Here is a 22,556-nt window from a genome sequence, read left to right as displayed (position 1 = left end):
GACGGGACGGGATGGACGGGGTTAGGACAAAGACTCCACCACCGGCCGGGGTCAGACGATCTTCCTTTAATACAAAGTCGATATATCTACATACGCAGAGGCGGGAAAACCACCCAGCTGCTTCCGTTTGAATAAACAGTGTTGAAAGCGACGGCAGACCCACTCTTATACAAAGAGAAAAACTCACTTTCTCGGGGGTGGGGGGCATCCCAGTCTCCTGCCCCGTAGTCCCAGAGGGAAAGGGTCCCTGATCCGCGCAGAACATGGTCTCTCTCTCTCTCCCGGAAGAAGTGGGACCCCCCCCCCGTTTTGTCCAGTCCCCCCTCCACAAGGGCAGGAGACGGCTGGGGCTCAGGCGGCGGGGTGGGGGGGTCGCTGCCCTCTCCTCGGAGGCAGCACCCACCCCGGTGGGTTTGAACCTGACGCTGGTGGGCCGGAGTCCCCCCACTGCCCCACCCTCAGAACGGTCCTTGATATGTTTCAGAATTAAAAAAAGACAGAAAAGGAAAAAGAAAAATGCAAAGAAAGGGAAGAAACCAGCAGCAAGAGGGCCTCTGTTCTTAAGTGGGGCCCACCTTCCGACGGCAGGAGAAGAAAGCCAGGCAGCCCTGGGGCTGGCTGACCGACCCCGCACGCGCAGGCCTGGGAACACAGCCGTCGCTCGAGAACGTTCTCTACGGTGAAAAAATAGACTGTCTGTGAACGGAACAGGAATACGCAAAGTTCTTTTTAAATTTGTCGACTGGTAAGTCTTTTTTTTTTTCTGTTTCTTCTTTAAAAAAAAAATGAAAAAAAAATACGCTATTTAAAAAAAGAAATGTCACTGGATACAGTTACACTGAGTTGGAAAGGAAAGCTGAATCCTGCACCCCTTGCCCAGTGGGACCCCCCACCCCCCACACCAGGCTGCAGGGCAGGAGGGCTCTCCGGGGGGGTGGGGGGTGGGGGGGGCGGGCGGGGTAGGACCAGGGCTCGGGCTCGCCGCCCTGCCCGCCTCCGGTTCCGGGGAGAACCCCTTGTCTGCTCACCGCCCCCCCACCCACCCCGGAATCTCTCGGTTCAGAATCGGAAGGAAATGCGGAATGTGGCGGTGGCCGGGCCGGCGAGGCTGCGGGGGGCCGCATCGTTCCTGGAGGCCGAGCGGAAACGTGGCCGCTGCCCGCTCCTGCCCTGGCGGCCGGGGGTCCAGGTCTCCGGGGGCCCACCCGGCAGGGGCAGAGGCATCCAGGCCGGTGGCACGGGGCCAGCGGCGACCATGGCGTTAGGTTGCATAGTGGTCAAAGCTTCCGAGGTACTCCAGCGCGGCCTGGTAACAGAACTGATACTCGTCCTGCGGGAGGGAGGGAACCGCGGCTCAGGTCGGCGCCTCTGCACCTCCTTAGCCTGCCAGGGCTCCCCGCTGCCCTCGGGAGCAAGGCGGGCGCCCGCCTCCTGCAGCAGGGGCGAGTCGCACCTCTGCACGGTGGCAGAGGCTGGGCGCTGTCCCTGCACGCCCTCCCCCCTGCAACAGTGCCCTCGGGGCTGGGAGTCCCACTGCAGCACTGTCTCCGGAGCGACGGGACGGTCTTGAGGGACGCGGTCGCAGGGAAGTCCCTTCTAGCTCTGGGCCTCGCTTTCCCCATCTGGGGAGCAGGGGGACTTCGGGGTCCGTGGCCTGTGCCGGGGCCTGGCTGAGCCACGAACGTGCTGTGACTTTGGGAGCTGCCCCACGCCCTGGGCCGCTCCCCGGCTCTGGATTTCGGTCTATTCTCGTGTCAAAAGGTCCGACTAATCCCCTTCCGGCCCCAAACAGGTGCGGAGGACCTTCCCAGACGACCCAGGATGGAAGGTGACTGCCCCCATCTCCCAGAACAGGAAACTGAGGCCCGCCCGTCGCCTGGCCCGCCGCCCTCACCTCCGTCTGCACCATGGCTGGCCTCTGGGTTCGCAGCATCTTCACCGTCTGGAAAATGTCCACCACGCCCTCGTACCGCATGCGCTCTAGCACGATGCTGAGCGTGATGAACACACCCGTCCTGCCCACGCCGGCGCTGTTGGGGGGGGGGGGGGCACAGCCGGTCAGGGTCTGTTCGCGAGCGAACCCCGTGTGACCGCCTGATGCCTCGGGGACGCAGCCCCAACGGGAGCGCCTGGGTGGGGCTCGAGGCTGCGCTCGCTAGGCCTCAGTTTCCCCAGCCGGGCAACGGGCGCGCCGGGGCCTGAGGGACCGCGGCTCACCTGCAGTGGACAGAGATGGGGCCGTCCTGGCCGAACTGTTCCTTGGTCTTGTGCACTTGGCCGATGAAGTCGATGAAGCCCTCCCCCGACTTCGGGACGCCCTGTTCCGGCCAGTCCGTGAACTGGAACTGCCGCACGGTCCGGGACTGGCCGTCCTGCAATGGAGGGGGCCCCGCCGCGCCGCTCAGGTCGGCAGCGGCCACGGCTGGCTTCCCGCCCGCGCCGGCCCCCGGACCCGCCTTCCGTCACCGGCCAACGCCACCCTCCAGCAGCCCCCTCGTCCGGTGCTGCCCTCTCACGAGCCACCACCCAGAGCTCCTCTGTCCCCCTCCCGTCCAGGGGGAGCCCCACGCCACGCCGTCGCCTTTCGCTTTCATCCTTCACCACCCACGGCTGCCACCCTCGCCGCATCCAGCAATACCATCCACTGACTCTCCGGTCCCGCGTCCCGCCAATCCCGTGGGCCCGCCCCGCAGCGCCCCGAGCGCCCGACCGACCAACCGCGCTGTTCGTTCATCAGACTTTGCCACCCGTTGGCAACGTCTGGACTGACCCGCCCCTTCGTCCCAGCCAATCCCCGTCCCCTCCCACCCCTACCTGCGTGACGCTCCGTCGCCCCTCCCCACTGCGGTGGGACCACCCCGTCCCCGCCGCTCGCAGCCCACGGCCCCGCACCCTCTGTCACGTCCCCCCCCACCCTGCTTTCAGCGCTGCGACACAGAGCTCCACAGACTTGCTGCTTCCAGGGGACACCCCGCTCGCTCCCTCTCGCACGGCCCCTTGGGCCTCGTTCCCTAGGCAGCAGCGCGGCACACGCTCCACTGTGGCACCCGCACGGGACACGGCCCTCTCTTCCCCCTTGTGGCGGTAGCAGTGATCGTTCAGCTCGACGACCCGCTCTTCCTCCTCCCAACCCGCAATGCTTACTCCTACCCCCGGGCCTTTGCTTCTACCCCCAACTAGGGAAGGCTTCTCCACCTCACGAGGTGGCGCTGAGCAGAGTCCGGCCCGGGGTTCCAGGCCCTCCCAGCCACCCCTCCCCATACTCACCCGGGCATCTGTGACCTTGAACTCCCGCAGGATATACTGAGGCATGTTGTATTCCGCCATCGGATCCACTACAAAGTACTGGTAGCGGGCGGAGCGCTCGGCAGGCCAGTACTGGTGACACTTTTCCTGTTGACAAGGCGGCGGTGGTCAGCTCGGGCCCCGCCCCAGCCGCGCCCTGGCTCCTGTGGCCCCGCCCCACCAGCGGCCCCGCCCCACCACGTGGCCCCGCCCCCCCCGGCTCACCCTGCCCATCTCCCGCAGCTTGGTCAGCATCACCACGATGGTGGAGTTGTTCTCCCACAGCGCACGCCAGAAATCCTCCGTGGTCTCCGCCAGCGGCCCCTGCGTCGCGATGTACGCCTTCTGCTGCCTGCGGTGTGGGGGTGGGGGGCACGTGAGATGCAGTGCCCGCCCCTGCCACGCCCCTGCCGACTCAGGACCCACCGGTCACTGGGCCGTCTCCCCGTCTGTCTTGTTCGGTCCTCTCCATGAGCCCGTTGTGCACCCGGGGAAACCGTCAGCCTCGGAAGTTGCATCACCTCCCAGAGGCTGCCGGGCCTCCCCCGACCTCCCCCACCTGGTCAGGTGCCCGTAAACTCCTTCCAGGTGTCTGTCTGCACAGGTTGTTTCCTGTCACCCTCCAGCCTCTGAACAGGCGGGGACTTCTGCTGCCACACCCCGCCCCTGTTGCCAGGGTGTCCCAACCTCAGCACTGACATTTGGGGCGGGGTCGTTCCCCGGGCTGGGCAGTGCGAGGCGTCCAGCAGCATCCCTGGCCTCCACCCACTCCCATTAGGACCAACACTCCCATTAGTCCCCAGACACTGCTCGGTTTTCCCTGGGCGGCAGAACCGCCCAGGTTGAAAACCAGCGACGGAAGAGGACAGAGGGAGAACCCTGTTACAGACAGCAGCCATCAGTTAAATACCCAGCTAAAGAGCCCCTCCCCCTCGGCTGCGCCTGCCTGTGTCCAGCTCCGTTTCCCCTGTGAGGCTGGAGGCCCCTTGGGGGCGGGGCGAAGGCGAGGTACCTGTAGCCGTCGATGAAGCTGGCGTTGATGTAGTCGGAGCCCTCCACGCCACGGATAGGCTGCAGGCAGACCCGTGTGCTCTCATAGGGCATGATGTTCACCAGGCGGTTCTTGAACTTGTTACAAGGCAGATTGGCACTGATGAAGCGGGATGTGTGGGCTTTGGAGTTGGCCAGCCGCTGCGGAGACCGGGAGGCCCGGGGTCACCGGCGGGGCGGCCTCCGGCCCCTGGGGCCGGGCAGGGCTGTGTGTCTGCCCAGCCGGAGCGCGAACGGCAGCCCCGATCCCGATCTCGGCGCCCCCGCCGCCCCCGCCGGGGACGCCTCCCAACCTTGAACTCGAGCTCCATGCCGGTGACGTGCTCGCCGGGCTCCACCTGCGCCAGCTTCTGGATGTAGGCATAGAGGCTGCGGGCGGGCACCTCTGTGTTGCCGCAGCCCACGGCCTCCAGCAGGGCCTCGTGGATGAAGCTGTACTGGTCCTCGGTCTGCACCATATAGTTGCGCTGGGACCGCATGAGGGTCACGTGGCCATACACGTCCACCGTCTTCTCCGGCTTGATCCGCTCCAGCATGGCGTCGATGACGATGAAACAGCCCGTGCGACCCACGCCGGCGCTGCGGGGACACGCGTCGCGGTCAGGGGCCCCCCGAGGGAGGGCCGGGGGCGGGGGCAGGGGGCGGGCAGGGGTACCTGCAGTGCACGACCACGGGGCCCGCGTCTGGCGGGTTGCAGGCCTTCACCCTCCGCAGGAAAGCCAGGAATGGCGTCGGGTACTCGGGCACCCCGTGGTCCGGCCACGCCGTGAACTGGAACTGCCGCACCTCGCGCTTCTCGCTGGAGCCGTTCTGGGGGCCACGGGGACACTGCCTGTCACCGCGGCCCACGAGGCACGTGCAGAGGAGGCCAGCTTCGCGCCCCGCCTCTCTCCCCAAACCACCCCCGGATCTTGGCCGGGGGCAGCTCCCTCCTCCCAGGTGTTCTGGCCAGAACTCAGAGGAGGAGTGGCCCTTGACCCAGTGGCCCGCCCCCCCCCCCCCGCATCCAACACACGAGCCCAGACTGGTGGCTCTGCCTCCGTCTATACTCCCTGGTCCAGTCCCCTCTGCCCTGATCCCGCCGCTCCAATCCTCACCGCCCTAGTCTGTCCTCCCCGTAATAGCCCCCAGAGAGCACTTGTGAGCACCTGAATCAGGTTGGCCCTCCTCTGCCCACCACCCTCCAGGGCTCCCACCCATCTTGGGGTAAGAGACCAAGTCCTCCCCAAGGCTCTGTATTCTCTGCCGGGTCCCCTCCCGGCCCTCCCCTCCTCGGTCACTCTGCCACAGCCACGATATAAGGCCTTCTCACTGGTTCTTCATCATGCCAGGCATGATCCTGCCCCAGGACCTTTGCACAGGCTGAGCCTCTGCCAGGAATGCGGTTTTCCCAGATCTCATGGCTCCCTTCCTCACCATCTCCAGGTCTCCCGACAGATACTTTATTTTTCTCCTTCTACGTGTTAAGATTTCTTACTTGACATATTTATTGTCGGTGCCTTGTCAACTAGACTTAAGCTCTGAAAGAGCAAGATAGTTTGTCTGTCTTGGTCCTTGCAGTGTCTCAGCACCCAAATCAAGCCCTGACATACCACGTGTGCTTAGTTTTGACAGAAGACCTGGCTGGAGTCTGGGGGAACGTTGGGGTACCAGTAGCACCTCCACTCCCCATAATAACAATTAAAAAATGCCCTCCAGATGGCAAACTGTCCCAATTGAGAACAAATGACATAGAGAGACACATGGAACCGTGTAGCTGACAGCAGCCATCAGTTAAATGCATGTCTAAACATTCCCTCTGTCCCGGTCCTGACTACCCCAGCTGGCAGGGACTTTCTAGCTTTGTTTTCCACCCATCACAGGCCTAGACTGCGCGAGGCCAGAGGGCGTGGGGGGAGGGAAGGCCTGGGACGTGAATGACGGCAAGGAGACAACAGGTTCATTGCTAAGTTGGGTTCTGCTGGTTTTGTCCTTCTGGTGTGGCTGGAGAGGAGAGGTGCCCTCCTCTGAGCCTCAGTTTCCCCATCTACGAAGCGGGCTACAAGACCATGTGGTCAGCCTGGGCCGACATGCCTGGTTTTCTGTGTCTCTCGGGGAGCTCCCAGGGCAGAAGCTGGGGCCTCCAGTCTTCCTCTTCCGCCCCCATCACCCCCTCCCACAGCCCCAGCCCCAGCCCGGGTCCTACCTTGTGCAAAGAGAAGGTCCGAACACAGAACGTGGCCAGCTCGATGGTGTCGAGCAGCGTGACCTGGATGAAGCCATACGTCTCCGTGCCCCGGTTGGGCCAGTACTGATCACACTTGATCTGCGGAAGGCAAGAGAACGGAGGTGAGCACGGGCGGGGGTTGGCCGGGGGCTCGGGGGCCGCAGGGTCCAGCCTCACCCGTGATTTCTCCTCTAGCCGCGTCATCATGACGATGGTGGCTGAGCGCTGTTCCCACACCATGCGCCAGAAGTCGCCGAAGGTCTCGGGCAGCGGCCCCTGTGTGGCAATGTACGCGTTCTGCCTCCGGTAGCCGTCCACATAGTTGGCATTGATGTAATCGCTACCCACAATGCCTACAGCCCGGGGAGAAGCCAGAGATCAACAGGGGTGCTGTCGTCTCCTACGCTGGTTCTCTCTGGCCCACCGCTTCCTGGAAGTCCTCCTAGACTGCCCCAAGCTCTCCCCAAAGAAACCACGGAGCATGAATTTCGTGGTTTCTCCACCTGAGCACTACAACCACTGGGGGCCAGCTTTCTCTGTGGTGGGGCCGTTGTGTGCATCGCAGGGTCTGAGCGGCGTCTCTGGTGCACCCTCGAAACGCTCCTAGCTCCCTCTCCCCCAGCACGTGAATGCTTCCTGGGCATTGAGAACAACTGACACAGAGGGACGCGTGGAAACAGATTACGGACAGCAGCCACCAGTTAAGTACGTATCTAAAATACCCCAGTGGCTTCTGGCTGGAGCCATGACCAGAATCAGGCTTCAGCTTCCCCCTCCGTGTCCTGGCTCGTCCACGCTTCAGAACGGGCAAGGGCGGGACGGGGCCCAGGCCGCTACCTTCGATGGGCTGGAGGATGACGCGGGAGTGGTCGTATGCGATGACGTTGGCGTAGCGGTTCTTGGGCTTGTTCACCTCCAGGTTGGAATGTTCCCACGTGAACTGCTGGCCTGGATCAATGGACTGCAGGGGAACGGGAGGTGGGGGGCGTCAGGATGGGCGCTGGGGGGATGGGGGGTGGGCGGGGGGGGGCAGGAGGCGGGGCTAGCTCACCTCATACTCCTGGGAGAGCTTGAGGCTGTCGTTGGCCTTGAGGCGGTCCGTGTGCTCCGCCATGTCTGCGATGGGGATCGGGGGGTGGCTAAGCATGCCTGGGGGGAGAGCAGACCCCGTGGTGCGGGCCGGTCACTTGGGAGCCAGCCTGGGGGGCGGGGGGCGGGGGGCTCTACAGTGTGAGTCTGCAATGGACGAGCCGCGGTTAGAGGGAGTGGCGGGGGAGGGGAGGGCTCAGGTCGGCCCACACTGGGGCCAGGACCCCCGGCCCGTGGATCTGTCTGCAGGTGGAGTGTTCGAGGAGCAGCTCCAGCCGAGTCTGACAACCCCGGCTGACGACGTCCACCCATCTCAGTGCTCCCAACCCAGCTGGGGACGCAGGGGCTGGGGAAGGGTCGCCCTGGAGGACCTCAAGCTCCCGGAGCCTCGTGGCAAGAAGCGGGCAAGTGACATAGAAATGGAAGAAGCAGACGGGGCTGGCCAGGCCTTTGGAGACACTGTTCCCCAGGGCAGGGGCCGGAGACGCCACCCCTTTCTGGGATCAGATCCTTCTGGGATCAGAAGGATTACAATGTCTTCTGCCGGGCAGAGCTGGGGAACTGGGGAGCAGGGGGCAGTGTGTGTGTGTGTGTGTGTGTGTGTGTGTGTGTGTGTGTGTGCGTGCTCGGGGGTCCCCGTCTGTCTGCGCAGCTGCTTGGAGCAGGTGCGGTGAGCCCCTGACCTCCGGGGGCTCGTTTCCTCATCTGGCACATGGAATGGTGACCCTTCGGCGGGAGGGGTTGCTGGAGGGAACGGGGCGGGGGCCTGGCTCTTTCTCCCCAGTGTCTGCGTCTGCACGACCCCTCTCCCCTCCTGGGGCCCGGCCGGCCGAGCTACAGGCCGGGCTACAGGCCGGGACAGACGTACAGGACTGCCAGGCGGGCTTACGTACAGCTGCTGCCCTGGGCACTCCCCAAAAGCCCTTATCTAAGGAGCGAGGGCCGTTTGCCCAGTGGGTCCCCCTGCCTGTCACGCCGGAGGACCCCCCCACCCCCACAGACACACAGTCACAACCAGCAACCTATGGGCCCAACGGACCAGACCCCCGACTCCCTTGAGAAGCCAGCACAGGACAGGTGGACAGAGATGAAAACAAACGGGGGTGTGGGGGTGCGCGAAAGGAAGCTGAGAACAGAGAGACACAGGAACTAACTTTCAAAGTGAAACCCCGGCTCCCTGAGGGGGCTGCTGAGGCCTGAATCTGCAGAAACAGCAAACAATAAATAAATGAAAACACGCAGGGGCCCCGCCTCCCCCCACCCCCCGCTGGACGCACGCACAATGGCCAGCCAACAGACGCAAAGGGCAGAGCAAACTGAGACGACGAGGGACGCACGCTGCCCGGGCCCCGACCCGAGAACCTGCAGCAGCTGCCGTGTACCCCCTCTGACTGGACTTCAGCCGGTCCTGGCTCTCAGCCGTGACTTCGGGAAGATTCTGAGGCCCTAGGCTCTTTTAACGCATCCCCCAGACCAACCTGGCCTTGGCGCCCGTTAGGGTCAGCAGAGACTTTAGATGAGTGGCAGGATGGTGAGGGAGGAGCTTGGGGGCAGGGGAAGGACATATGGGCCCATGCCGTGAGCTTTAAGAACAGCAACCGTCAGTTAAATATGTGTGTTAAAAATTAACATCTGGAGGGAAACGGAAAAACCGATGTAACCCAGTCCAGACACAGAAGAAGAAAAGTGGTACGTGAGAGGTGCCGCAGGAGACCCTTCACATCCCTTATGGACGACTGCAGCCATCAGTTACACTTTGTCTTAGCCAAAGGGCTGAGCAGTGACTGCAGCCATCAGTTAAATACAGATGTTTAAAATCTCCTTTTGGTCGGAAACAGTTAATACGAGACAGGAGACCGACAGGAAGCAGAGACTGAGTGCGCGTAGATGGTGGATGTAATCGTGCTGTGAGCCCAGAAGGAGAACAGCAGCCATCGGTTAAATTAAAAACCCCTTATGTGGTGAGAAGCAGCCGGCATGAGCCCAGTAAGAGGGAAAAGATGAGAAAGTATGTGGGTCACTGCACGTAAAGACGATCGAGGACAAGACCCTGGTTCGTTCAGTCTCCCCGAGGCACGGCAGGCAACTTTAGCTCGCTCCCGTGACTCTACAGGGAACCGTCAGGAGGCGGGGCCGCACACAGGAGCCAGGCAGGGCAGGGGGGAGGGGGGGAGGCACCATCTCTGTATCTCGCCACGGGGACACATCCCACGGGAGGATGGGAAAAGGCCACGGAAAAACCCGAACACCCACCACTGAGGGGCCCGGAGACCGGAAGTGGGGACGGAAGCATGGCCCTTTCTGCAGGAAGAAACGAGGGGGTTTTGGTCGGTTTGAGTTTTAGGTGTCCTTTCTGCTCCCAGGGACGACCCCGACCACCAACTGAAGGCAGCGTTTTGTTTTTAAAAGCCTCACTCGGCTGTAACGGGAACCGGTCTGTGGAATCTCCAAGCTGAGGTCCACGCGGGAAGGTGGGCAGCGGGCGCTTAACTGCGCCAGAGGGCGCAGCAGGGGCAGAGGAGGGGCCGCCGAGCGCCAAGGCGGCTGCTTCCTCCTCCGCTCGGCTACGGCCTCCGGCGGTGAGGATCCTGGCGCCCGCGGGAGGCACGTACCTGGGGTCTGGAAGTTAATGCGTCTCATTTCCACGGGGTCCTTGGGGTGGTGGGGGGCGAGGTCAGCGTTGTTCAGTAGGCATTTGGTGCGGGGCTCTGAGTCCTTGCGTTTACTTCGAGGGGGCAAGCAGAGGAGCCCGTGAGTGTGCCAGCGTGTGCCCAGCGTGCCCAGAGACGCACACGTACGCGTGTGAGCACAGGCGCCGCAAACGAGCGACCCAGCCGGGAGGAAAGGGACTGTGCACACGTGGGACTGGGGTTCCCGGGACCGCGCGCAGCCTGCCGGCACAGCCGAGGGTCCCCTCGCCCCGCGGGCACGGTGCCACCCTGTTCCTCCTCCTCCGCTCTTGCCCTATGTCTCCTAAGGATGGGGCCAACCCTTACCTGTCAGGTTTGCTGCTCCCGAAAGCACACGCGGGTGAGGAGGAGGGAAAAGAAGACAGGTGAGGCCATGCTGGCCAAAAAGGGCCTGTTCGGGGACACTGGGTGGCTTGCTTAACCCCTCAGAGCCTTGGTCTCCTCCGGAAAACGGGGCTAATGCTTCCCGCTCGGGTCCCCGCCACAAAAAGCAACGTCCCAGCCTTCCCTTTCCAAGCTGAGACGTGTCCTGTGTGGCCACTACACTCACTGTCCTTGGGAGACGAGGCAGAGGCGGCCTCCACCCCAAATCGTCCCGCTGAGCGGAGCGTGGACCTTAAGAGGAACCGAATCACGAGCCCGCTGTGAACCCCGGCCCTTCCCCAGGCTGTGTGACTTTGACCAGGTGGCTTAACCTCTCTGGGCCGGAGTTTTCTCGTTTCTGTTTCTTCCACGAGAGAACCCTTCGCTGGACCTTCCGGACCCTCCTTCCTCTTCCAGGAAGCCCTCCCTCCTACCAAGCGGGGAGTGCGAGGGGCTCACTTCTTGTAGAGCAAGATGGCGATAACAATGCAGATGATGAAGACCACAGCCAACACGGGCCCAATCACCCAGATGAGGCCCTCCTCGCCGTCCACGATGGGCTGGGGGTCTGGGTTGTCCAGCTGGAAGGGATCTGAGAAGGGGCTGGCCGCAAATGTCTGCAGGAACAGGGCGCGAGGGGCCTCCGTCAGTGCCCGTCCCGCGCCTCGTGGCCAGGTGGGTCGTCCTCAAACACAAACCCGTCTCCCTCCCCTACTCTAAAGCCTCTGATGGCTCCCGAGGACCCCCCACCCCGGGGACCACCCCGCCACGGCCTGGCCCTTGCCAATCTTTGCTCTCTCCCCTTCCCCCCCTGCTCTGCTTCAGCCCGGATCACAGAAGGCCGGGAGGATGGGGGTCTGGCTCGGAGGCCAAGCGCCCTGGGGGCTGAGGTCACTTCGGGGCCTGCCCGCTCAGAGGGCGAGGCTGGACGCAGGCAGGCACCACTCGGGACTCACCGGCTCGCTCTTCTGTAGCACCGCAAGCACGAAGAGGACGTATCGGTGACCGGGCTCCAGGCCCCTGTTGTCAAAGCCGCCGTACTGCTTCTGGTCGCCCGGGTGGAAGGTGGGTGGCAGCACGGAGAAGCGGGCCGCGATGTAGGGGCGGGGCGCCTCCAGCTGGCGTGAGTGCCGCAGGCTGCGCCTCTGCAGCCGTGAGATGTCCTGGATGAGCTGCGGGAACAGAGGTGCGGGTGGCTCAGAGCCCGGCCGGCAGCGCCTGGGCACACAAGAGGCAGGACGGGCCTGGGCCCCGGGCCCTCACCTCCTCCAGATCCATGTCTTCCGGGCTACCCAGAGGGGCCAGGAACTGGCCACCGCGAGACTTCCGCAACGGCACCATCACAATGAAGTAATTCCTGTCGGGAGAAGGAGGATCGGGGTGCGTCCAAGGGATGCCTTGGTTGGAGGTGGATGGGGGAGCCCCTGCTCTCTGCGTCTTCCCTCCTGCTACTCCTCTGTAGCCCCAGCCATACAGGACTAGGTCCTGACTCAAGCCTCCAGGCTTTTGAAGGGGTGGCTCCTTCTGCCTCGAAAGCTTACTCTGTTTCTATCTCTTGAACTCCTACACATCCTTCAAAGCCCCAGCTTCCATACCCACAACGTCCCCGTAGTCCTTAATTCTCCTCTGCTTCCCAAGCAGAGCCCTCCTCTCCCCGTTGGGAAACCCTCAACCCTGGTTGAATCTCATTCCTGGTATCCGGAACGGCAGAGGAGAAAACACAAGGCCGCCTTTAGCGACAGTGCCCGTGAGAGGTACCAGGGCAACCACGCGAGACGGGGGCTGCTGTGACTCGCGTTTTATAGACACGCAAGGAAACCAAAGCACAGAGAGGCCGAGCGCCTGGCCCCGGTCACAAAGCTGGCTAATGGGGGTGGGAGGAATCTTTCGGGGCACTGGGGTGGTTTGGATCATACTGGACAGGCACGGGGCTCTGGCCGTCGGGCAGATACACCATGATGAAGCCGTCAGAGTCGGGCTTGGGGGCCACGCTGGGCTTGGCACTGAGCAGGTTGAAGGCGGTCCAGGCAGTGACTGTCTGCTGAAGGCCACCCAGGCTGCTGCCTCGGTTGGTCAACACAAAGTTGTAGAAGGTGTTGGGCTTGAGGTGCGTGATGAGCTTTTTGGTGGTACGGCCATCCACGTCCAGTGTGAGCCCGTTGTATTGGATCTGTGGGCCAAGGCTAGCTCAGCGGGGGCCTGGGGTGAGCCCCTGACCCTGGCTGAGCCTTGATCCCAGACTGAGCCATAATCCCAGCTGAACCCCAACTCTGAGCACTGATCCCAGAAGAAGCCTCAACCCCGGACTAAACCCTGACCCTAGACAGACCCTCAATCCCAACTGAATCCCAGCCCTGACTGAGCCCTAATCCCAATCCTGAGTGAACCTCGACCCCAGGCTAAAACTCAATGCTAGACAGATCCTCAATCCCAGCTGAGCCCTGACCCCAGACTGAGCCTCAATCCTAGCAGAGTCCCAACCCTTGTTAACCCCTAACCTCAGATTGAGCCTAATCCCTCAATGCCAGCTGAGCCCTGACCCCAGTTCCCATCCCAAGTTAAGTGCTGACCGCAGACCGTGTCTCAATGCCAGCTGAGCCCTGATCCCAAGACGAGCCCAGCTCCTGAGCCTCAATCCTCGCGCTCGCCTGATCTCACTCAGCCCCGAGTCCAGCTGAATCCCCAGCCTGGTCCAAGCCGCGACTCAAGACCGACGGCCAACCCTGGCCAAGCCCCAGCCCCTAGCCTGGGCCGCCTGTTGCCGGTGGGGGCTGGGGGGGGGGGGTGAGCACCTTGTAAGGTGTGGGTGAGTTATAGTTGTCAGGAAACTCCCAGCTGAGCAGGACCGACGTCTTCATGATCATCTTCACCTTGAAGTTCTTGGGCGAGACTGTGCGGGGCAGCAGCCAAGTGGGAGAGAGCAGAGGAGAGGCCCCGTGAGTGCGGGGGTGGGGTGGGGCGGGGTGGTGGGGCGGGGCGGGGTGGGGCGGCCCAGGCGCTCCCTGCCATCCGCTGTGCCTGTGCCCGTGGCCTTCCTGCCTGGCCCTGCCTGGCCCTGTCCCAAGTCCCTGCCGGGGAAGACGGCGCGGCTGCAGAGAGAAGGAGGGGCGGAGGGGGGAGGGGAGGGGGGGAGCGGGGGTGGGGGGGGCGGTGGGGGCGCTGGTCCCACCTTTGCCAACGCCGGAGCCTCAGGGTCCGGACTCGCCTTGAGCGTCCACGAGGAAGCAGAAAAGTGACCACTTACCTGGGCGGGGGGAGAGGGAAGGGGCTGGGGTGGGGGTGGGCACGAGGCCCGGTCCGGCTCTGGTGCGGGGATCGCCGCGCGCCTACCTTGGTCCCGCAGGAACGTCCGGTAGCGGACGGGGGGGCTGTAGGGGCCGGGGCCCTGGCGCGTGTGGGCCCGAACTTGGAGGTCATAAGCCGTGTCGGGCTTGAGGCCCTGCAGCGTGAGCACGTTCTCGGCGCCCGGCTCGGCCACTGCCGGCAGCTCGGTCTCTCGGGCGGGGCCCAAGGCCCCGGCCTCCCGCACGGCCACCGTGTACTTGACGATGGCCCCGTTGCGCTCGGCGGGCACGGGCGGCAGCCACCGGAGCAGGACGGTGCCGGCCGAGGCGTTGCCGGCCGCCTCGAGGATCTGCGGGTGGCCGCGGGGCGCGTCCTCGGGGATGCTCAGGGCCTCGGCCGCCTCCTCGCCCAGGCCTCCTCGGCTGCGGGCCGCCAGCCGGAACACGTACGTGGCCCCCTTATGCACACCCGGCGCCGTGTAGTGGTCCTCGGTGGGCGGGAACTCCAGCGTGGCCAGGGGGGCGTCCTCTCGGCCGAATTGCAGGCGGTAACCCAGCACCTGGTCCTCAGCGGTGCCGGCCGGGGGCTCCCAGTGTGCCAGCAGGCTGCCCTCGGGGGTCTGCCGCACCGACAGGGTGGGGCGGCCCAGCACTGCGGGGAGACAGGGCGAGCGTCAGGGCCACACAGGACCATCCCGGCCTGGGAGCAAGGGCAGAGGGCCGCCGACTTTTGAAGAGGGTCTCGCTCGGGAGCCAAGACGTGAGGGAGCCGAGGGTGGCGGCGGAAAGGGCGTTCCGGGCAAAGGAAGCAGCCTGTGCAAAGGCCCTGCGCGGCACTGTGCCGGGCGAGTGGGAGGGCGGGCGAGGAGGCAGGGGACTCGGGGGACCTGGTGCGGGAAAACATCTACAGGTGTCAGAAGAGGCCCTTGGACGCTTATCTTTTCTTTTCGTTAGGAAGTCAGTCATCTTGTGCCTCACTGATCTGCCCCTTGCCTCTAGCTGACACAGGATTAACACCCATGGGACACAGCAACGTCCACGACCCTGCCCTTGCCCCATGGTTCTCGCAAGCAACGTGCCAAGGTCCTGCTAAGTCCTGCAGTAGAGATGCTCTACAAAGATAGCCAACCCTGAGGTGCCTGGCTGGCTCAGGAGATTAAGCATCTGACTCTTGGTTTCAGCTCAGGTCACGATCTCACGGTTTGTGGGTCGGAGCCCCGCGTCGGGCTCCCGCAGCTGGCAGCGGTGACCCTGCTTGGGATTCTCTCTCTCTCTCCCCCTCTCCCTCTGTCTCTCTCACAATAAACAAATAAACTTTAAAAATCTTCAATAAAACCAGGCTTCTTCCCTGCAGGACTTATCAGGACCTTTTGGGAACTGTGCTCTGAGCAGCCACAGCATGTGTAGCGGGTTCTGTGATGCGATGTCCCTGAGAGAAGAGGAAACAATCAGGGGAGGCTGCTTGGAAGGGGCAACGAGGGTGCTGGACACAGAAGGATACGGAGACTAGGCAGACGGAGGGAACCGCATGGGCAAGGACTCGCAGGGGCGTGGGGAGGGGTTGTGTCCCGCGGGCCTGGAACATCAGGCTATGTGGACAGAGGGAGGGTCGCTGGGGAAGCGGTGGGTGCGGGACGCGCTGGGGAGGCCTCAGGACCCATCACTCCTGAAACACAAGCAACTTGTTCTCCACCCCACACCTTTGCCCAGGCTGTGCCATCCGCCCAGAACCCTCTCCCCTTGCACGGCTGCCTCTCCCTCCTCAGCTTTGGCTGGGGTAAAAACAGTCCCTCGGGACAGGTGGTAGGGGCCTGGAGGGGCCGGAGGGGGAAACTGAGGCAGGGCTGCACGGAGAAGAGGCGTCGCGGGCAGCGGGGACGATGCGCGCGGTAACTTTCAACCACAACCCACTCGGGGCCATCACCGCTGTGACGGGGGCAGCACGGGGGTGCTGGGGGTGCCCGGAGGGAACCCTGGACCGAGGCTGTGGCACGGGGGGCGGGGTGGGGAAGGCTTCCCGAGGAGGGGCGGGCGAATCGAAGACCTAAGGACGGGGAGCAAGCAGCTGGCCCGGAGAAGGGTATCCAGGCAGAAGGAACAGCCCCGGAGAAGCCCGGACGGGACAGAGGCCTGGTAACGGCTTCCACCTTTCCGGAGCTAAGCGGGCAGGGAAGCCAGGGATGAGGACGTGGCAGGGCCGGACGCCCTCCCGAGGAGCCCCCGCACCTTGGCTCTCTGTCCCCGCTGCCCGGCGCACGAGCGCAAGGACTCCGCGGGACGGTCTGGGGGCGGGGGGCCCGTGCAGGGGTCTGTACCTGCTCCCTTGGTCACCACCACCTTGGGTTTGCTGCGAGCACCGTCGCCTTTCATGGTGTAGGCGGCTACCGTGATGGAGTAGGCGGTCTCGGGCTGCAGGTTTGTGATGACCATCTCCTGCGGGCAGGGACGGGGAGGGGTCGGCGACACAGTCGGGGCGGAGAGCGGCCCTGCCCATCCCCCCCTCCTCCCCAGGCCGGGGTCAAGCAAGGCAGGCGGGGGGGGCCCGGTCCGCGGGCAGAGGCGTGCATCCGAGCGCATGCACACCCCCCAACACGTCACACGTCCGTGCTCAAACGGGCACATGTAGCCTGACACCCCGTCGTCTTCCACCTGGACGGGCGCGGTCACCCGGGGCTCCCACCCTTGCCGCCCCCACGTCCCGGCCCCCCGGCCCCGCAGCGGCCACCAGAGGGCGCCTGTGAGCACCCACCCTCCTCCCACCGCCCTGGGGCAGAGGGGCTACAGGTGGATGAGGCACCTGCGTCTCATAGGGAGCCTGAAAGTGACACGGTGGGGCCGTATTTACATCCCAGAAGTGGGGACAAGCTACAAATCAGGCCTGTCCCCCCCCCCCCACCCCGCCCCCGAGAGCTGATGAGTAAACCTCTGTATCACTGCCAATACCCTGCCCCAGCCAGACTTGTAACTAGGCGCATACCGTTGACCCTTGGACAACATGGGGGGGGAGGGGCGCTGACCGGCCCCCCCCCCCCCCGCCCCGTGCAGCCAAAAATCTGCACACAACTTCTGACTCCCCCAAAACTTGACTACGATTAGCCCCCTGTTGACCAGAAGAAGGCTTACAGGTAACGCGATTTCATGTGTCTTGTATGTTTTTTTCTTTTAAAGTTTATCTATTTTGAGCGAGAGCGAGTGTGTACAAGCGGGGGAGGGCCAGGGAGAGAGGAGGAGAGAGGGAGAGAGAGAGAGAGAGAGAGAGAGAGAGAGAGAGAGAGAGAATCCCAAGCAGGCTCTGCACTGACAGCACAGAGCCCGACGCGGGGCTCGAACCCACAAACGGTGAGATCGTGACCTGAGCCGAAGTCGGATGCTTAACCGACTGAGCCACTCAGGTGCCCCGTTCTACACTGTATTCTTAGAGTAAAGCAGTTAAAGAAGAGACAGGAGATCTGAGGGAAAGAAAATACATTTATGGTGCTGCAGTGTGTTCATAAAAAAAAAAAAAAAAACGTAACCCAAAAACAAAACAAAAAACCCAAATTCTGCATAAAAGTGAGCCTCCACAGTCCAAACCCGTGTTGTTCAAGGGTCAAGTGTATTCACGGCCCTCTCCTGCACTGGACTGTGACCCCCAGGGGGGCGGGCTCAGGTCGGTCTCGGTCACCTCCACACCTGCAGCAGCTCCTGGCTACACAGAAACTACATACAGTAGGTGCTCGGTAAATGCTTCTCTGGCAAACGTCGGAGCCCTCCGACCCGCACACGTATCTGCGTCCACCCTCAGGCAGCTGCACGCGTGCCCACGTCCCCACGCATGCACACCCACAGACACGGTCCAGCATGCCAGGGAGCTGTGGGGCGGCCCCGGGTCAGGGGCACGAGGAGGGGGACAGGGATGCACGGAGAGAGGGTCTCCTGCCCCTGAGCCCCACGTTCAGCCCCTCCCGGGGTCTTGGTGCGTGGGAGGGGCTGGGCCAAAACCGTGGTGGGAACTCCCCGCCCCTCCCTTCCCTGGGGGGTGGGACAGGTATCAATTGAACATCAGGCTCGGGGCTCTTCTGAGAGCCCGCGCCTCCGTGTCAGGGCTTCTAGAAAGACAGACGGAAGAGAGGAGGCATAGCAATGCCAACCGGCCCAGGGCCTCCTGAGAAAGCCCGGAGGGGTGGAAAGGGTACTGCAGGCCTCCTTTCCTGCCCTGGGCCCACTGACTGTCTGGCCACTCGAGGGCCCCGATCAAGTGGACACTTCGGCCACAGAGAGGAACTTCGAGGTCAGAGAAGGCCGGGAAGGGTGATAAAAGGGCCAGGCTGGGTTGGAGAGAGAGGCCCAGTCCGGAACTGCCAGGCCTGGGTCCAACCGGGGAGGCTGTGGGGTGCAGGGGTGGGTCGGGGCTGCAGGAACAGCTCGAGCCACAGGGAGCAGCGCTGCGGGCTGGACGGGCAGGGGAAGGAACAGTGTGAGCCCGGTCCTAGGGGCCATCCAGGTAAGAGGGCTGACATATATAACCTGTGGGTCACGTCCTGTGCCCTGCGTCCGGGACCCCTGCGGGGTTCCTGTGCCCATTTGCCTGACTTCAAAACCGAGGCTGCCAGCTCCAAGACGTAACCAGTAGGCATCTGGGGCCCAGGGGGGGGGGAAGACCCTCTTACCAGGGAAGCGCAGGGGAGGGGAGGAGGGGACGGGGTCACGTCACTGCACGGCCCGCGGGAGAACACTGCAATGGCCGAGCAGGGGTGCTACTTACATATTCGGCTGTGTCATCTGTCTCCCACTGAGCGTGGGAGGCGGCGGCAGGGGAGAGAGGAGTTAGGTGAGCAGGTGGCCAGAGAGAGAGAGAGAAGCAGCAGCGAGAAGGCAGGAACGCAGGGTCTGGGGGCCGCCCCGCCCACCCGGCGCCCCGCCCGCCCCGGCCCCGCCCCGGCGCCCCGCCCACCTGGGCATCGGCCAGCATGACGTCCTTGATGCGCGGCGGCCCGCGGGCCTCGGCGCCCTCCATGCGTACGTAGTGGACCTGGTAGCCGCGGATCTGGCCGTGCTGCCGGCCGGGCGCGGGCGAGCGCCACAGCACGCGGATGGCCGTGGCGTTGAGCGCCTCCGCCTCCACCTTCCGCGGCGGCGCGCTGGGCACTGGCGGGGGCAGGGGAGGGGCGGGCAGGGCCGTTACTGGGGCGCCCGGCCCTGCCCCGGGCAGCACCGCTGCCCCGTGCCAGGGAGCCAAGTGGCTGCCGGTTAGCTGGAATGGTCTGAGCGCTCACCACCAACGGGGGAGGGCGTGTGCCCCACTTACAGGTGGGCAGCCGAGGGCCCCCCTCCAGAGCCTAAGCCCCCTGCCCAGGGCCACACGACTCGAGCGAGCGGGCCCCGCACGCTCCGTTCCCCGGGCTTTACCCACACTGCCTCGTCCATCCTAACAGCACCCTTCGAGGCAGGGGCTCTTACTCCCATTTCACAGATGGGAACTGGGGCCTCGATCGCAGGGTGAAGAAGAGGCAAAGCCGGGGCCCGAACCCAGGCAGTCCGGCTGCCCGTTCCCGTGCGAACCAGTAGGCAGCTAGCCCCACACGAGAGCCCTCCCCACCTGATGGGGGGGGGGGCCTGCGGGCCCCACCTTTCAGGCAGGCCAGGGCCGGGAAGGCAAGCCGGACTCCCGACGCCCAGGAGCTGCCGTCTTTCTGGACTGGCTGTTTGCTTCAGGTCTCCCCGCGCCCCGGCTTCTAGCGGCGGACCCCAGACCGGAGCCTCACCCCACCCCGCAGCTCCGAACTTTCTAGCTAGAAGTCGGCCACGGCAGGAACGTTTGCACCACGGGGGTCGGCCGTGGCTACAGATCGGTGGCCGTGCCCCAGGAGCCGGCCGCATCACCGGGCACGCCGCAGCCGACCCACTTGCCCGCGGGGACGGCTCAGCCCGAGAGAGGGAACTGCCGATCTTATCGGCTCATCCCCGGAGCCTAAAAGCTAGGTTTCCGGGGCCAGGGAGCATCAGGAGCTTGCGGTGAGCAAGCACCGCTTCCGGGCTTTTCCGGCACCGGACCAAAATGCAGGGCTGCCACACTCCACTTCCCAGGCACGGGGCCCGGGGAGAAAATACTGCCCGGAAGGGCCTGGGACGGACGAGCCCAGGAGCAAGGAGCCCGGCATTCCTCGGGACGGCTCTCGGTCTCCCGTCTCCCCCTCAACACTGTGGCTTCTACCTTCCGACCACCAGCCAGCCCCGGTTCTGCAGAGGCGGAAGGCGCCGAGGCGGAGGGGGGTGGGCCGGGGTGGGTGCTCACCGTCCTCGTCGGTGCGGATGACCACGGGCGAGCTCTCGGGCCCTGGTCCCACCTCTGTGTGAGCGACCGTCGTGATGCGATACTCCGTCCACTTGTCCAGCGCCTCCAGCAGGATCTGAGTGGCGGTCGGGGGAATGCCGTTCACCTCCTTGGGTTGCGGATCCTCTGAGCCCAGCGGTCGGTAGCGGACGCTATAGCTCACCAGGGCCCCGTTGTGCGTTTCCGGCGGCGGTGGGCGCCAACTTACCAAAATGGCCGTGGAGCGCGTGCTGACGCATTTAACGTCTTGAGGGGGGGCTGACGGTTCTATTGGAGGGGGGAGAACGTGGGGGCGGGGAGGGGAGGCGGGATGGGCGGGGGGAGGGGGGCGGGGAAACAAAAGATGGGAAAGAGAAAATAAAACAGAAGATGATAACAAACAAAACAGAACTAAACCAAAGAGAAGTCGAACCCAAAAGAAGCGGGTGTCAACCAAAGGTGAGATGGACGGGTGGGGGGAGGGGAGGGGCCGGGAGGGCTGGCCAAGAACGCTGCGCTCAGCACTGCACCCGCCCGGCACGCAGGCGGCCCTGGGGAGGGGGCGGCCACCGTCCCCGGGGGACGCGTGTGTGGGCGCGTGTGTGGCTAGGTGTGCGCGAAAAGCCCCGGTCGCGAAGCACCCGTCATACACGGGGCAGGTGCCGGGGCGGCACGGGATGGCGATAGAAGCATCGATTTATTGGACACCTGCTCTGCGCCAAGCACCGGGCCAAGGGCGTCACAGCATAACGGTAGATGTACTTAGCGAACACCTACTGCGTGCCAGGGGAATAGCACGGTCAGTGTAAAAGCAGGACGAGTCCCCTCTGTTGGGCACCTACTGTGTGCTAGGCAGTGTGAAGGGCTTCATAGGTTTGGGGCATCTGGGTAGCTCAGTCGCTTAAGCATCCGATTCTGGACTTGGGCTCAGGTCACAGTCTCACAGTTCGTGGGTTTGAGCCTCGCGGCAGGCTCTGCGCTGACCGTGCGGAGGCCGCTTGGGATTCTCTGTGTCTCTCTGCCCCCTGCTTCTAGCTCTCAAAATAAGTAAATTTAAAAAAAAAATTTGGTTTTTTTTTTTTTTTTTTAAAGAGCGTCGTAGGTTAACGGCAAAAACACCTACGTGGTGGACACCGGTCTGAATCGGGGGCTCTAGGACCGCCCTCTCCGCCTCACTGAAGACAAAACAGCGCCCACGTCTCGAGCACCTACTATGTGCCAGTGAGCATGCCGAGGGCTCTCGAGAGTAATAGCACGAGTGCCTGCTAACTGGACACCTCTTGTGCTGCCACCAGGCTCAGGGCCTCACAGGGAGCACAGCCCAAATTAGGCAACTACTGCATGCCAAGGTCGTGACAGATGACAGCTCTTCTGCGTGGAGCCCCTACTGTGTACCTGGCACCATACAAAGTCCTTCACAGATCAACGGCAGATCTTATTTCCTCGGCACCTACTATGGGCTGGGGATCCTAACCACCCTCTAAACATAAAAGCAGACCATTATGTGGCACCTACTACGTGCCAGGCACCGGGCTGGGGGCTTCATCAGAGAACAGTACTAGTCCCCACATACTGAGCACCTACTACGTGCCAGGCACCGGGCTGGGGGCTTCATCGGATAACAGTACTAGTCCCCACATAATGAGCACCTACTACGTGCCAGGCACCGGGCTGGGGACTTTATAAGAAAACGGTACTAGTCCCCACATACTAAGCACCTACTACGTGCCAGGCACCGGGCTGGGGGCTTCATCAGAGAACAGTACTAGTCCCCACATACTAAGCACCTACTATGTGCCAGGCACCGGGCTGGGGGCTTCATCGGATAACAGTACTAGTCCCCACATAATGAGCACCTACTACGTGCCAGGCACCGGGCTGGGGGAGTCATCAGATAACAGTACTAGTCCCCACATAATGAGCACCTACTACGTGCCAGGCACCGGGCTGGGGGAGTCATCAGATAATAGTACTAGTCCCCACATAATGAGCACCTACTACGTGCCAGGCACCGGGCTGGGGGCTTTATCAGATAACAGTACTAGTCCCCACATACTAAACACCTACTACATGCCAGGCACCGGGCTGGGGCTTCATCAGAACAGTACTAGTCCCTACATACTAAGCACCTACTATGCGCCAGGCACCAGGCTGGGGGCTTTATCAGATAACAGTACTAGTCCCCACATACTAAGCACCTACTACGTACCAGGCACCGGGCTGGGGACTTTATAACAGTACTAGTCCCCACATAATGAATACCTACCACGTGCCAGGCACTGGGCTGGGGACTTTAT

At 63.4% G+C, this 22,556-nt stretch overlaps 1 protein-coding gene across 28 annotated transcripts in view; it reads right to left on the bottom strand.

The window, feature by feature from the left end:
* Positions 1-51: 51 nt before the first annotated feature.
* The window catches only part of PTPRS (protein tyrosine phosphatase receptor type S), a 95,649-nt gene continuing 73,144 nt past the window's right edge, over positions 52-22,556 (bottom strand). For 6 of the 28 annotated variants that reach the window (XM_086699370.1, XM_086699369.1, XM_086699371.1 and 3 more), the window contains 25 exons: positions 20,242-20,547; positions 18,901-19,094; positions 18,712-18,738; positions 16,283-16,400; positions 14,014-14,619; positions 13,476-13,573; positions 12,600-12,853; positions 11,947-12,040; positions 11,640-11,855; positions 11,143-11,300; positions 10,627-10,641; positions 10,243-10,355; positions 8,785-8,832; positions 7,593-7,690; positions 7,379-7,502; positions 6,719-6,894; positions 6,521-6,640; positions 4,991-5,145; positions 4,629-4,914; positions 4,298-4,476; positions 3,511-3,637; positions 3,268-3,393; positions 2,218-2,372; positions 1,895-2,030; positions 52-1,330 (listed from right to left, as the gene is read on the bottom strand). In XM_086699370.1, the coding sequence (XP_086555496.1) occupies positions 1,262-1,330; positions 1,895-2,030; positions 2,218-2,372; positions 3,268-3,393; positions 3,511-3,637; positions 4,298-4,476; positions 4,629-4,914; positions 4,991-5,145; positions 6,521-6,640; positions 6,719-6,894; positions 7,379-7,502; positions 7,593-7,690; positions 8,785-8,832; positions 10,243-10,355; positions 10,627-10,641; positions 11,143-11,300; positions 11,640-11,855; positions 11,947-12,040; positions 12,600-12,853; positions 13,476-13,573; positions 14,014-14,619; positions 16,283-16,400; positions 18,712-18,738; positions 18,901-19,094; positions 20,242-20,547 (3,998 nt within the window). In that variant the 3' untranslated portion in view covers positions 52-1,261. The remainder of the gene's footprint in view (positions 1,331-1,894; positions 2,031-2,217; positions 2,373-3,267; positions 3,394-3,510; positions 3,638-4,297; positions 4,477-4,628; positions 4,915-4,990; positions 5,146-6,520; positions 6,641-6,718; positions 6,895-7,378; positions 7,503-7,592; positions 7,691-8,784; positions 8,833-10,242; positions 10,356-10,626; positions 10,642-11,142; positions 11,301-11,639; positions 11,856-11,946; positions 12,041-12,599; positions 12,854-13,475; positions 13,574-14,013; positions 14,620-16,282; positions 16,401-18,711; positions 18,739-18,900; positions 19,095-20,241; positions 20,548-22,556) is intronic. The other 22 variants (XM_086699372.1, XM_086699373.1, XM_086699377.1 and 19 more) reach the window with 14 other exon arrangements.

The sequence above is a fragment of the Puma concolor genome, chromosome A2 (genome assembly GCF_028749965.1).
Source record: "Puma concolor isolate L17-30 chromosome A2, mPumCon1.1.hap2, whole genome shotgun sequence".
NCBI classification, from domain to species: Eukaryota; Metazoa; Chordata; class Mammalia; order Carnivora; family Felidae; genus Puma; species Puma concolor.
Note: the sequence above shows the minus strand (reverse complement) of the source record. Positions and strands in the feature narration are given on the sequence as shown.